The sequence below is a fragment of the Apodemus sylvaticus genome, chromosome 7, assembly GCF_947179515.1.
Source record: "Apodemus sylvaticus chromosome 7, mApoSyl1.1, whole genome shotgun sequence".
Taxonomy (NCBI): domain Eukaryota; kingdom Metazoa; phylum Chordata; class Mammalia; order Rodentia; family Muridae; genus Apodemus; species Apodemus sylvaticus.
The window spans coordinates 3,524,224-3,537,851 of NC_067478.1; the positions used below are offsets into that span (position 1 = coordinate 3,524,224).

General features: G+C 48.6%; 1 protein-coding gene across 1 annotated transcript; it reads right to left on the bottom strand.

The window, feature by feature from the left end:
• Window positions 1-6,067: 6,067 nt before the first annotated feature.
• On the bottom strand, window positions 6,068-9,464 carry Rpl14 (ribosomal protein L14). The gene is made up of 6 exons (XM_052186955.1): window positions 9,355-9,464; window positions 8,735-8,836; window positions 8,074-8,168; window positions 7,162-7,261; window positions 7,024-7,077; window positions 6,068-6,407 (listed from the first exon to the last, which is right to left on the bottom strand). The coding sequence occupies exons 1-6, from the start codon at window positions 9,355-9,357 to the stop codon at window positions 6,102-6,104; spliced, it is 660 nt and encodes a 219-aa protein (XP_052042915.1). The 5' UTR covers window positions 9,358-9,464; the 3' UTR covers window positions 6,068-6,101.
• Between the last annotated feature and the right edge of the window lie 4,164 nt (window positions 9,465-13,628).

The following is a 13,628-nucleotide window of genomic DNA, read 5'->3' on the forward strand; positions in this document are numbered from 1 at the left end:
TTAAACAGAAATAATAATTTCGTCGTTGTTGTTGCTGCTGCTGCTGTTGTTTTGAGAAAGGGTTTCTCTGTGTAGCTTTAACTATCCTGGTCCTCACTTTGTAGACCAGGCTGGCCTCAAGCTCATAGAGACCCACCTGCCTCTGAAAGTAAAAGAATGTCCTACCACACCTGGCAAAAATAAATTTCTTGCCGGGCGGTGGTGGCGCACACCTGTAATCCCAGCACTCTGGGAGGCAGAGGCAGGTGGATTTCTGAGTTCGAGGCCAGCCTGGTCTACAGAGTGAGTTCCAGGACAGCCAGGGCTAAACAGAGAAACCCTGTCTCGAAAAAACCAAATCCAAAAAAAAAAAGTTTCTTTTTTCTTTTTGGTTTTTCAAGACAGGATTTCTAAAAATAAGTTTCTATGACTTGAACGAGAAAGAAGATGAGGGATGAAGGTGGGTGATCCATACTGAGGCACAACAGAGAAAACACCAGGAGCAGCCAGGACGGACAGCCGGGGTGAGCAGGAAAGAGGGGAGGGGAGGACGGGTGTGAGGGCAAGAGGGGTCACCTAGAAACAGCACAGAAGCCATCTGAATAAACAGCTGGCAGGACCAAGGCCCAGAAGGGCAAAGTGAAATCAGGGCCTGGAGAGGCGGAGGCAGAGGCAGAGGCAGGTCAGCATCCAGGAGGCATCAGGCAGAGAAACAGCCCCCAGCACAGCTGACCAAATACTCTCCCTACAATGAAGGAAATTCTAAGTGATGCTCAGTAATCTTGTGGCTAATATCATATGCACTGCTTTGGGAGAAAATTAATTTCTCTTGGAAAGGCAGCTGAACAGAAGCTGCCTTGACAGCTCTGAGCCCCTGTGGAGTCCCTGATAAAGCCAGGGTGTACAAAATCCCAGCATGCACCAGGAGCAAGGTTGGAAATGCTAGTCCTCAAGCAGGGAAACCCAGGCTGGAAGCAGTCGAAGGGAAATGGGAAGTGAGTGTGCTGGGGGGGGGGAGGGTAGGAGGAGAGTGAGTGTGCAGGGGTGTGTGTGTGTGTGTGTACAGTGAGTGTGCAGGGGTGTGTGTGTGTGTGTGTGTGGACAGTGAGTGTGCAGGTGGGGGATAGGAGGAGAGTGAGTGTACAGGTATGTGTGTGTGTGTGGACAGTGAGTGTGTAGGTGGGGGATAGGAGGAGAGTGTGCAGGTGTGTGTGTGTGTGGACAGTGAGTGTGTAGGTGGGGGATGGGAGGAGAGTGTGCAGGTGTGTGTGTGTGTACAGTGAGTGTGCAGGTGGGGGATAGGAGGAGAGTGAGTGTGCAGGTATGTGTGTGTGTGGACAGTGAGTGTGCAGGTGGGGGATAGGAGGAGAGTGAGTGTGCAGGTGTGTGTGTATGTGTGTGGACAGTGAGTGTGTAGGTGGGGGATAGGAGGAGAGTGAATCTGCAGGTGTGTGTGTGTGTGTGTGGACAGTGAGTGTGCAGGTATGTGTATGAGGACAGTGAGTCTGCAGGTGTGTGTGTATGTGTGTGAGAGGACAGTGAGTGTGCAGGTGTGTGTTTGAGGACAATGAGTCTACAGGTGTGTGTGTGTGTGTGTGTGTGTGTGTGTGAGGACAGTGAGTGTGCAGATGGAGTGTAGGAAGACAATGAGTGTGCAGGTGTGTGTGTGTGTGTGAGGACAATGAGTGTGCAGGTGTGTGTCTGTGTGTGTGTCCAGATGGGGATAAGAGGAGAGTGAGTGTGCAGGTGTGTGTGTGAGGACAATGAGTGTGCAGGTATGTGTGTGGACAGTGAGTGTGCAGGGGTGTGTGGACAGTGAGTGTGCAGGGGTGTGTATGTGTGGACAGTGAGTGTGCAGGTGGGGGCAGGAGCACAACCCCAGTCTGTCCTCTACAGTCTCATCTGTGACAAACAACGTAGATCTAAATAGTACGGTAAGTGAAAGTTTTAAAACAAAGCCTCTCTTTCCGCTGCTTACGGCCTAAGTGTTAAAAAATCACAGCCGGGCAGTGGTGGTGCACGCCTGTAATCCCAGCACTTGGGAGGCAGAGGCAGGCGGATTTCTAAATTGGAGGCCATCCTGGTCTACAGAGTGAGTTCCAGGACAGCCAGGCTACACCGAGAAACCCTGTCTCGAAAAAAAACAAAAAAATCAAGTGCATAACAAGTCCAGGGTTTTTCCACCTGTGTGGTAATGTGTGACTTCATGGCCACCTCAGCTGTAAACATGGTGTGTTTGTTCTGCATGACAAAAATTCAAAAAGAAGACTCAATTCTCAAAGTGTTTATGGAAGGCGCCCGCAGGCCTCGGGTCACAGCAAACCTCGTTCCCAGCCGCTCCCCTCCCCCAGAAGGTTCAGTGAGTAAGGGTACTTGCTGCGCTGCCTGACTACCTGAACCCACACGGTGGGGGAGCTGACTCCATGCACCCTCTGTGGCACACACCTCCGTGTACACACACACACACACACACACACAAGTGTATGGGGAGTGAAAGAAAATGCACACACTGAACACTTGTCTCTTGACAATACATCCACAATGGATGAAGCAAACTCTTCACCACGTTTTGGTTTGTCTGTCTCTAATGGATGGATGTGGTTGATGTCCGCCATACATATCAGGTACTCCCAGAGACCAGAAGAGGGCATGGTCCCCAGGAAAGACGTCCTGGAGTTACAGGAGGTGGTGGAATATTCAGCAAGGATTTTGGGAACCAAACTTTGTTCCTCTGGAAGAGCAGAAGGTACTCTAACACAATGTGTAGCCCAGGTTGGCCCTCAACTGATATTCCTGCTTCTGCCTCTTCAGCATATCCTACTCCCAATATTTACCTCAGATAGCTGACAGCTAGTCTGAGAAGGAAGCTAACTCAGCCGAGGCTAAGTATGGAGCATGACTGGTGTGCCTGACTTTGTGCACGGTCTTCTGACCTTAGATAAGCAGTACCTTGGAAGCCAAGCCAACAGCATGAGTGCGAGGGACCCTGCCCTGTTATCACCGAAACCTCCTGTGGTGCTCGGGTTCCGTATCTCCCACTGGGTCACCCCAACCTCCGCGGACACCCCCATCCAAAGCCTTCTTGCCTCCCACGTAGGGGGAGCTCTCCATTCTGTAGGTTTTGCAGCCGCTTACAAGGCACGCGGGTCTGACAGCGAAGGGACAGGCGTCCTCTAAGGACAGAGATGATGCTCCGCGCCCAGGGCCCCGGTGCATCTCCGGGCGTGGGCCTCCCATCTGCTCGTAGCAGGCTGAGAACGCACAACGAAGGTCCCACTTCTGACCCAGCACCGGCCGCATTAAGTCAACGACCAACTCGCCGGAACTCTCCACCCGGCCAAGCCCCGACCCGGAAGCGCGAGCGCACTCCGGCCCCTCTAGGCGTTCCGGAAGCTTCACCTCGGTGATAACTCCGCCCCACCTCTTGACGGTCCAGCCGAGTAGGGTGGTAGATGTGTCTCAGGGCGCCTGCGCACTTGCGAGATTTTTTTTTTTTTAAAAGGGAAAAACACAGGCTCCGATGCTTCTCTCTGAATGATCTGAGGTGTGCGCTGAGACTTTTGGGTCCGTGCGCACTGGGGCGGCAGGTGTGAACGTTGCCCGCTCCGGGCATAAATTATGCAAATTTGTTTGAGCGATTTTTCTGGCACCAATTCTTTGGATTTGTGCTGGGATTACAGGCGTGCACCACCACGGCCAGGCTCTGGCACCAATTCTAAATAGCAACATTGATTGGAAAAAAAGTCATACCTCCACAAATAAAGATTGGACATCAGTGTGCAGTTTCTCATGTTAAGTGTGGCTGGAAAATTGTCTTAGATGGTCAGTTCCAAGTGGCTCAATTCAGCGCCAGCAAATCTAAGGCCCTCTTCTGGACTGCCTGACAGTGCACTCACGGAACTGACCCACGCAGACACATAAATCATCCTAAAAAGTATTTTCATGATGGGGTTGGAAGAAAGACTACTAGTTAATTATACTCATTGCTCCCTTTTCTTGGTTTTTCAAGACAGGGTTTCTCTGAGTAGCCCTGCCTGTCCTGGAACTCACTCTGTAAACCAGGCTGGCCTCGAACTCAGAAATCCACCTGCTTCTGCCTCCCAAGTGCTGATATTAAAGGCATGCACCACCACTGCCCAGCTACACTTATTGCTCTTGCAAAGGGTCAAGATTCAATTCTACCCCCCCATATGGTGGCTCAGAATGATCTATTAACTCTTATTCCAAGGGACCCAACATCCTCAGATACCACAATGAGGTACAGACCTAGCATGCAGGCAACTCATTTGCATAAAAGTCAAACCTTTCTTTAAAATGGTAATGCAGTAAAAAAAAATTTTTTTTTTGATTTGGTTTTTTTCGAGACAGGGTTTCTCTGTATAGCCCTGGCTGTCCTGGAACTCACTCTATAGACCAGGCTAGCCTCAAACTCAGAAATCCACCTGCCTCTGCTTCCCCAGAGTGCTGGGATTACAAGCATGCGCCACCACCAACCGGCTTGCAGTAAAAATTATAAGGCAGAAAAAGCTTATTTTCTCTCTGGACACGATGGTACTTACCTGTAATGCCAGCACCTCAAAGGCCTAGGCAGGAACCAGAAACCCTACCTTCGACAATAATGTTAAAGAAGGAATGTATGTGGTGGTTGAGGGCCTATAAGGCTAAAGCAGAAAGTCCACTGGAGCAGAGGTCGGAAGCCAGAAGGCAAAGCAAGACCTCATTTTCTGAAAGTTAGCAAGTCCATAGCAGTCCCCAAACTAATAAATCCTCAGTAGGCAATCATAAATACCCCCGAAAACCAATCGCCAAACACCTTACTGCAGTAACCATGCTCTTGAAATTGCTCCCTCCCAGGCACCGTTTCTGAGTTCAGTCTCCTCCACCCCTTACCTCAGGCTATCCAGTAAACCCAGCTCCAGGTGCTAGTTTAGGTTAAGCACCAGCATTTCAGGGCTGTAAGGAATTGGCCCTTCAGCCAGGCAGTGGCAGCACACGCCTGTAAACCCAGCACTCTGGGAGGCAGAGGTAGGGGGATTTCTGAGTTTGAGGCCAGCCTGGTCTACAGAGTGAGATCCAGGGATATACAGAGAAACCCGGTTTTGAAACCTCCCCCCCCAAAAAATCCCTTAATATGAGCCCATGAATAGGTGGCTTGTGGAATATGGGACCATCACCTTCCTGATAGCAGAAGGCCCAATGTGTGCTCTGAAGTGCCTAGACATGAGTTCTTTTCAGTTTCCTTCCCACTGTCTAGCCAGTCAATCAGGACAGGCTAAACTCAAGTACCAGGTTTTTTAATCACATGACTCACCTCACCGTTCCACTAGTCACTTCCCATTCCCTTCAGGAGCCCTATACCTTCACTATGTAGTCCAGGCTGGCTCAAACTGAGTTCACACCCATCTCTGCCCCCCGCCCCCCCAGTGCAGTTAGTAAATGTGTGCGTACCAAGGTGGGGCTCCTCCACACTGCACTACTTCCTGGAGCAACCTGAATCCTACCCTCAACCCTCTACCTGGTAGCTCACAGGGTAGACTTGGAGCCCAGAACCGCTGTTGACACTGACAGGACTCCCCTAACTCCAGGTCATTCCCAGCCTGTATTCCAGTGTCCACCTGTCCAGATATAACTGTGGACATCAGACTGAATAGCACCCTGTGTTCTGGGAATGACCCTGCAAACAATTCACTTCCACCCCTTACAAATAACACTTCCTGCTTTTCAGGATTCCATCCTTTTCAATCGTCTCTCTTAATTATCCACTTTCCTAGAAATATTCAAAGCCTATTTTACAGCCCAAAATTATCAACACCAATGCACCACACATGCACAGCCCCACTGGATCTTTCAAGAATTATACTAGACTCTGGTTCAAAGTGATGGAATTCCACCCACTGGTGGGAAAACATACATTTGTTGTACAGGGTTAAGGACACTTGTACTGTTAAGGCCTGTGTATAAAAAGGGTCAGTTTGACTCTGGCTGCATATATACTAAGGCCTGGATGAGTTCATGTAGCTGATCCTGTCTACAATCCCACCAGTCTACTACCCGCTTGGCAACAAGCTTAGAGTCCACACGTGAGATGTACAGTCAAAAGAACCTTTATTCTTTCTGTAGCCTTACGCTTTCTTGCCGGCCGCTTTGGGAGCAGGTGCTTTCTGGGCTGGGGTCTTCTGACCCTTCTGACCCTTAGCAGGAGGTGCTGCCTTCTGTCCTGCAGCCTTCTGAGCAGGAGCCTTCTGGCCTGCTGCAGCCTTCTTGCCTGGTCCCGTTGCCTTCTTGGCTGGGACTTTAGCTTTAGCAGCTGCTGCTGCCGCCGCCGCTGCTGCTATGGCAGCTTTAGCAACAGCTGCTTTTTTAGGAGAAGCTTTCAGGATAGCAGCTCTTTGAAGTTTCTTTACTTCAGTCTTGATTATTCTGTTCCTCTGGGATGGGGGGGGGGGGGGAAACACAGAGCATTTACTACAGGCTCACACAAAAATAAACCTTATGTTCACTGTTAAAAATTAAACCACTGAGCAGTGGTGGCACACGCCTGTAATCCCAGCATTCTGGAAGGCAGAGGCAAGCAGATTTCTGAGTTTGAGGCCAGCCTGGTCTAGAGAGTTCCAGGACAGCCAGGGCTATACAGAGAAACCCTGTCTCGAAAAAAGTAACAACAACAACAACAAAAAACAAAAAAACCCAAAATTAAACTGCTTCCATACACCTAAATTTAAATGAGAATATTACTTCCAAGACTTCTGGTAATTAAGCCAGGTACTTTTACCCCCAATCAATAAGCAACCTTGTTGGCCCTGACCTAAAGGAATTATAAATATCACTGGGCAGTGGTGGTGCACACCTTTAATCTTAATCCCAGCACTTGGGAGGCAGAGGCAGCCTGGTCTACAGAGTTCCTGGACTGCCAGAGCTATTCAGAAAAACCCTGTCTCAAGAAAGATTTATAAACATCAATTACACATACCACCACGAAATAGGGACTGGCTACTGTTGCCTCAATACCCTGCATCAAATATAAATGTACACCTGAAAACTTACCATTTTCTTTGCCTTCATGACTTTGAAACGATCAAAGTCTGTCATCTTGGCTTTCTGTTGAAAGAAAATAAAACAACTGATATCCTGACAGTTCTCAGCACACCCCACCCTACAGAGCTCAAAGCTTTATGTCTTTACCCTTTCTCTGGCATCAATTTTCTTGGCCCATCTTGTGGCTGCCCATTTCGTATTGATATCCGCCTTCTCCCAAGCCTTTCGTACATACTTCTGGCGGGCACTATGAAGAGCAAAGTCACATATTACCAAATCAGCTTTATGTTAGGTCATGTTAAAAAAATTTTTTTTAAATCCCGAGTATTTGCCACTGCTCACATACGTGTACATAAAACCATGTCCTTTTGTAATTAACAAAAGCTGCTCCTCATACCTGTTATATGATGTGCATGAACTTGGCCAAGTTTCTTAACCACCAAAAACTTTACTGCTCCAGTGAACCCTAGATTCACCTGTAGCCACTCCAGTACATGGTGACTATGCCTACTTCACCAGCACCCCTGAACTGCACCTATCACAGAACACCCAGGTCAAATCTGTTCTGTGGTGGCTTCCTTGTACCAATCATTGCTGATGAAAACCACAGTATTGCAGTAGTCTTAATCTGCCATTTCTTATTAAAAACAAAACAAAACAAAAACAACAAAACATTGCTGTTGCCCTCATTTCTTATAAGCTGGAAACACACTTATGTTAAACCCTTTGTAGCCAACACACAAGTACATCAAATCCCAGGTTTTTGTTGTTTAATTAACAGAGGGCATGGCAGGGCACACAAGCTCCAACACTAAGGGGTGTCAAGACCTGAACACTGCAAATTTGGGAACAGATTGGACTACATGAGAGCAGACATTTTCACTGAACTTATTCTATGGAGGGGAAAAAAGGGATCCAAACAGGACCTTTCATAATGGCAAAATGACCTGGGCAGGTTTAAGTAAGGCCTGTTTGTCAAATATAGACCCCTTTCCTTGGTTGGCTCCAAACTGTCTGTGACAGACACCAAACTGAAAGCAACTCAGAACAGGGTGTTACCTGTGCGGGAACTTGAGGATGAAGTCCGTGAGCTGCATGCACTTGAAAGGCATGGCCTGCCTCCTCACCCGAGTACAGGGTCCATCCACTAATGCCTAGAATACAAAACCAAGGATCTCAGACAGGCACCTAAAGCTCAAGATGGCTGCAACCGCTACATAACTTCGCCAGTTCAGGACCAAAAGTAGTTACTATTCAAATAAAGCCAATCTGCATTCTGTGAACCCAATATCCTAAAAACCTCAGTTGTGTTTTTTTTTCATGCAAGGTCAAGCAGCCCAGGCTAGTGGCAAACTCCTGGCTCTCCTACCTTACCCTCCCAGAAGTTGGCTGGAACCACCACACCTATCTCTCAGATCGTGGAATGACTCCAGGGTCTCTAGAAGCACTTTCAACAGAGCTGTATCCCCAGCCCCACTAAAGTCTCTTCACAGCTACCTCATTTAAACTCACCTGCATTTGTCTGCCTAGTTTACCTGGTGAATTAATCCTTTAAGAGCAGCTAACTCTTTCCAGTGCTTTAAACCAATTGGCCAGTGTTTCCTCAAAGGTAAAGCAGTAATCTAAAGGACTCCACCCAGGGACCACTCTATCTACCCTGAGTACCATCTCTTACGGCCACGTTAAATAAAAATTGCAAAATACTCTGTCCCACACGTACCCTGTTCTGATCAATGACATCTACAATTGCGACCAGCTTTCCAGCATGGGGCCCAAAGGAAATGTAGGCCACCCGGCCAACCTCCACGTAACGCCTGAACACCTAAAACAAGAAAAGAAACAAGGGTTGGCTTTGAATCTTCTAAGTCCTCTGCTTCCCGGCAACACAGGGCTCGGAGCTGCCCTGGGGGACGAATCTGAACTTAGTAACCAGCATTTTTCAACTTCCCAGCCACTTTCCCAGCATACAAGTTCGCTGGATTTGCTCTTACCCATGTTTGACGCTCCTTTAATTTTTACAGTTAGCTCATCGTTCAACCCACTGACTCCCCGGTTCACTTTTTCCGGAGAAAAAGGAGCTCGCGGCTGGGGAGGGCCGAGGCCGCAGCAGCGCCACCATCCCCGAACCTCAGGCCCAGCCACTCCCGCCACTGCGCACGCGTGGCCCCAGCAGGGTCGTCCACCCGAGCCGCGCTCCCCCGGAGCTGGGTTCCGCGCCTTGCCGCCTCCCCACGCGCTGCCCGGGTCACGCAGAACCACTCCACGCAGGAGTTCCCCCGCCCGGGGCGGAAGAAGAGCGCCGAGACGGCCACGCTCGGAGCTCTCGGAACACACACTCACCATGTTGGCGGCGCTCAGCGAGAAGAGAGAGGGCCCGCCCTGCCGTGCGCAAGTGTCGGCGGAAGCCCCGCCCCCGACGTCCAGCGTGCCCACCGATTGGTCGACGGGGAAACGTGCGTGCTCTTACGCATGCTCAGTGGGTAGTGACATGGCGGGCGGTTCCGGCTCTGTGCGGGTTGCTCATTCCCAACCACGTGCTGTGAGCTTGGCGTTGTAGTTTCTCCATTCTTGTTTGTTTGGGTTTGGGATTTTTGGGACAAGGTCTCTTAGTGTTGGCCTTCTACTCTGTATCATCCAGGCAGTCTCGCTCGCAGCAACGCCCCTGCCTTAGTCTCCCAAATGTTGACAAGACAGGGCGGTCACTCCTGAAACCTTCAGGGCTAGGAAGGACTCAGAGGCTGATCTTTCCTTCCGAACGTTCCGTCTGCAGCCCACTTCCCTTTTCTTCTGTATACACAGGATGTAAGTAAGGTACCGCCGAGTGTGCTGGCGCTCGTCCTTAATCCCAGCTCTCGGGAGGCAGAGGCGGGAGCAAGTCTGGATTGAAGGCCGCTTGCCCTACCCGGGATACATATTGAGACTCAGTCTTAAAGAACAAAGATGCAGGGCTGGAGAGATGGCTCAGCGGTTAAGAGCGCTAACTGCTCTTCCAGAAGTTCTGAGTTCAATTCCCCCCAACCACATGGTAGCTCACAACTATGTGTTAATGGGATCCGATGCCCTCCCTGGTGTGTCTCAAGACAGCGATAGTGTACCACATACAGGAAATAAATGTCTTAAAAAAAAAAAAAAAAAAAGGATCCGAGGTTGGATCCAGAATCCCAGATCTTAAGAGTTTTGTGCCAGGTTGCATCATTTGGGAAGAAATCACCCTCTCCACCTTCTTTTGTTTTGTTTTGCATATAGTTATTTACCTATTTGTTTGACCATCTGTGTTTCTGTGAGAGCCAGTGGGTGTCAGTACTTGTGGGAATTGGTTTTCTGCTTCCACATTGAAGGTCCCTGGGACTAAACTTGGGTTACCAGACCTGGCAGCACCCACTGAGCCAGCTCACTGGCCTGAATTATATGGAGTGTGGCCATAACAGTACTTTTCCTTTTGCTGTTTTGTTTAGGTTTTTGTTAAATTTGTTTTGAGACAGGGTCTCTATGTAACCCTGACTATCCTGCAACTAGGTAGACCAGGCTAACCCTGAATTCACAGAGATCTACCTGTCTCTGCCTCCCAAGTCCTGCTATTAAAGGCATGAGTGGCCATGCCTGACCCTTCTACTTTCTACTTTTTCTTCTTCTCCTCCTCCTCCTCCTCTTCTTCTTCCTTCTTCTTCCTCCTCCTCCTTCTTTTTTTTTTTAACGTTTTTCGAGACAGGGTTTCTCTGTGTAGCCCTGGCTGTCCTGGAACTCACTCTGTGGACTAGGATGGCCTCCAACTCAGAAATCTGCCTGCCTCTGCCTCTGCCTCCCAAGTGCTGGGATTAAAGGTGCGCACCACCACTGCCCGGCTAATTTTTCTAATAGTACACACTGGAAACTATAGAGACCCATACACAAGAGAATGGATAACTTTGGTAGCCTGTAATCAGGAGACTTTGGAACAATGCAGGTTAAATTCACACAGAACCCTAAGTGAAGTAAACAGACATGAAGAATATATACTTTACAGAAAATTGACAGCTGGCCAAATCTTGAATGTCAGAGTATGGATTGTGACTCTGGGAGATGACTTAGTGGATAAAACACTTATCGATATGTCGGAACCTCAGATCTCACGTGTGCGTGCGGGTGTGGTAGCCTGCCTGTCATCCCACCTCTCAGGAGGCTGAGGCAGTGGGATACTAGGGGCTCACTGACCAAAGAACTGGTCTACTTGGTCAGTTCCAGGTTTAACAACTGTAATGGTTTGTATATGCTCAGCCTAGGGAGTGGTACAATTAGAAGGCGTGGCCCTGCTGGAGTAGGTGTGTTACTGTGGGCATGAGCTTTAAGACCCTCATCCTAGCTGCCTGGAAGTCAGTATTGTGCTAGCAGCCTTCAGATGAAGATGTACAACTCTCAGCTCCTCCTGCACCATGCCTGCCTGGATGCTGCCATGTTCCCACCTTGATGATAATGGACTGAACCTCTGAACCTGTAAGCCAGCCCCAGTTAAATGTTGTCCTGATAAGAGTTGCCTTGGTCATGGTGTCTGTTCACAGCAAGAAAACCCTAAGACAACAACAAACTTTGTCTTAAAAAGTTAGGTAAAGGGGCTGGTGAGATGGCTCAGCGGTTAAGAGCACTGACTGTGCTTCCAAAGGTCCTGAGTTCAAATCCCAGCAACCTCATGGTGGCTCACAACCATCTGTAATGAGATCTGCTGCCTGCTTCTGTTGTGTCTGAAGACAGCTACAGTATACTTACATTAAATAAATACATACATACATACATAAATTTTAAAAAAAAGTGAGGTGAAGAGCCATGGAGGAAGACAAATACTGGCTTTTACAGCAATGCACACACAACTGAACGTGCACACACAACTGAACGTGCACTGTCACACATAGGAACAAAGCAAGAAAAAAGCACAATAACAACAGTGTCACCAGTCTTGTTTTTCCATGGTTCAGGCAGTGTTGCTAGAGTACAGCAGGTTTCTCAGTTCCACTGTCCCTCACCAGGCCAGTTCAGTACTGCAGTATTTGCTTTGTGCCAAGATCTCAGGATGATACCGGTGTCCTTTTTTTCCTCCAAGTGAGTATTATCTTAAAAAAATTTTTAAAGAGAAAAACAAAAAAACCTTTCTCCCTAATAAGAGTTCCCTGGCTGTACTACCAGAGAACTGGGGAGGGGGGGGGGGAGGAAGTGAGACAGTTTAGAGTCCAATGGTATAGTGAACACACTTCGAGAAACGCTGAGGAAATCCTTCAGTTTACAGGACTTTTCCATAAGTGTGCAGTTGGATTATGTCACCCTGTTCTCCACCCTTCCGAGTTCACTTTACCTCCAAACTTCCAGGCATCCAAGGCCTGAGGTCTCACTGGGACACCCTCCACTGATTTTGTTGTTTTGTTTTTCAGGACAGGGTTTCTCTGTGTAACAGCCCTGACTGTCCAGAGCCCTGGCTCTGAAGACTAGGATGGCCTCGAACACACAATAAAGATCCACCAGCCTCTGCCTCCTGAGTCCTAGGTTAAAGGCACTGCCGCCACTCCACTACTCTCCAAGGTTTTAACGTGTTGTTTTCTCCTCCAGGAAAGACAGGGCACATCTTTTTTTTTTTTTTTTTTTTTTTTTTTATTTGTTTTTTTTGAGACAGAGTTTCTCTGTGTAGCCCTGGCTGTCCTGGAACTCACTCTGTAGACCAGGCTGGCCTTGAACTCAGAGATCCACCTGCCTCTGCCTCCCAGAGTGCTGGGATTACAGGAGTGTGCCACCACCGCCTGGCTTTTTTTGGTTTTTCAAGATAGGGTTTCTCTGTATAACCTTGACTTCCCTGGAACTTACTCTGTAGACCTGAACTCAGAAATCTGCCTGCCTCTGCCTCCCAAGTGCTGGGATTAAAGGCATGCACCACCACCGACCAGCTGACAGGGCACATCATTGAAGGACTGTCTCAGGACCTGTGCTGAGAAGCATCAGGCTGCATCAGGTTTCTGAGTTCTGTTTCATGGACGAGGTAACTTTTCCAGGCAAGACTTGCTTTGTGCTGATGAAGAGGTTCTCAACCTGTCAGTCTCGACCCCTTTCACAAGGTTCACCTGAGACCATTGGAAAACACAGATATTTACAATTCATAACAGTAGCAAAATAACAGTTACAAAGTAGCAATGAAAACAATTTTATGCTGGGCCATGGTGGTCTGAGCCTTTAATCCCAGCACTTGGGAGGCAGAGGCAGGTGGATTTCTGAGTTCGAGGCCAGCCTGGTCTACAGAGTGAGTTCCAGGACAGTCAGACAGCCAGGACTACACAGAGAAACCCTGTCTCAGAAAACCAAAATAATAATAATTTTATGGTCATGTTATAATAATAACATGAGAAGCTATATGAAAGGGTCTCAGCATTAGGGAGATTGAGAACCTTATGAATTGTAATGTAAATATCTGATGTGCAGGATATCTGTTATCTGTGACCCACGGGTTAAGAACCCCTGCAATAGAGTCTAGTGAGAAGGTAATCACGATTCCCACTACAGCCCTCTAGAATTAGACAGAGCAGCACAAGACTCCGGGCAGTCCAATCACTGAAAGGAAGGCTGAGTTGAGGTTGACACCAGGAACTAAGATAGCGGCCCCC

What these genes read in the sequence shown, in the direction of transcription:
- Rpl14 (XM_052186955.1), bottom strand. An exon ending in ATGTCATTGATCAGAACAGG is followed by an intron (nt 8,169 to 8,734) that starts GTACGTGTGGGA and finishes TTTGTATTCTAG; the next exon opens with GCATTAGTGGATGGACCCTG. An exon ending in ATCCTCAAGTTCCCGCACAG is followed by an intron (nt 7,262 to 8,073) that starts GTAACACCCTGT and finishes TGCTCTTCATAG; the next exon opens with TGCCCGCCAGAAGTATGTAC.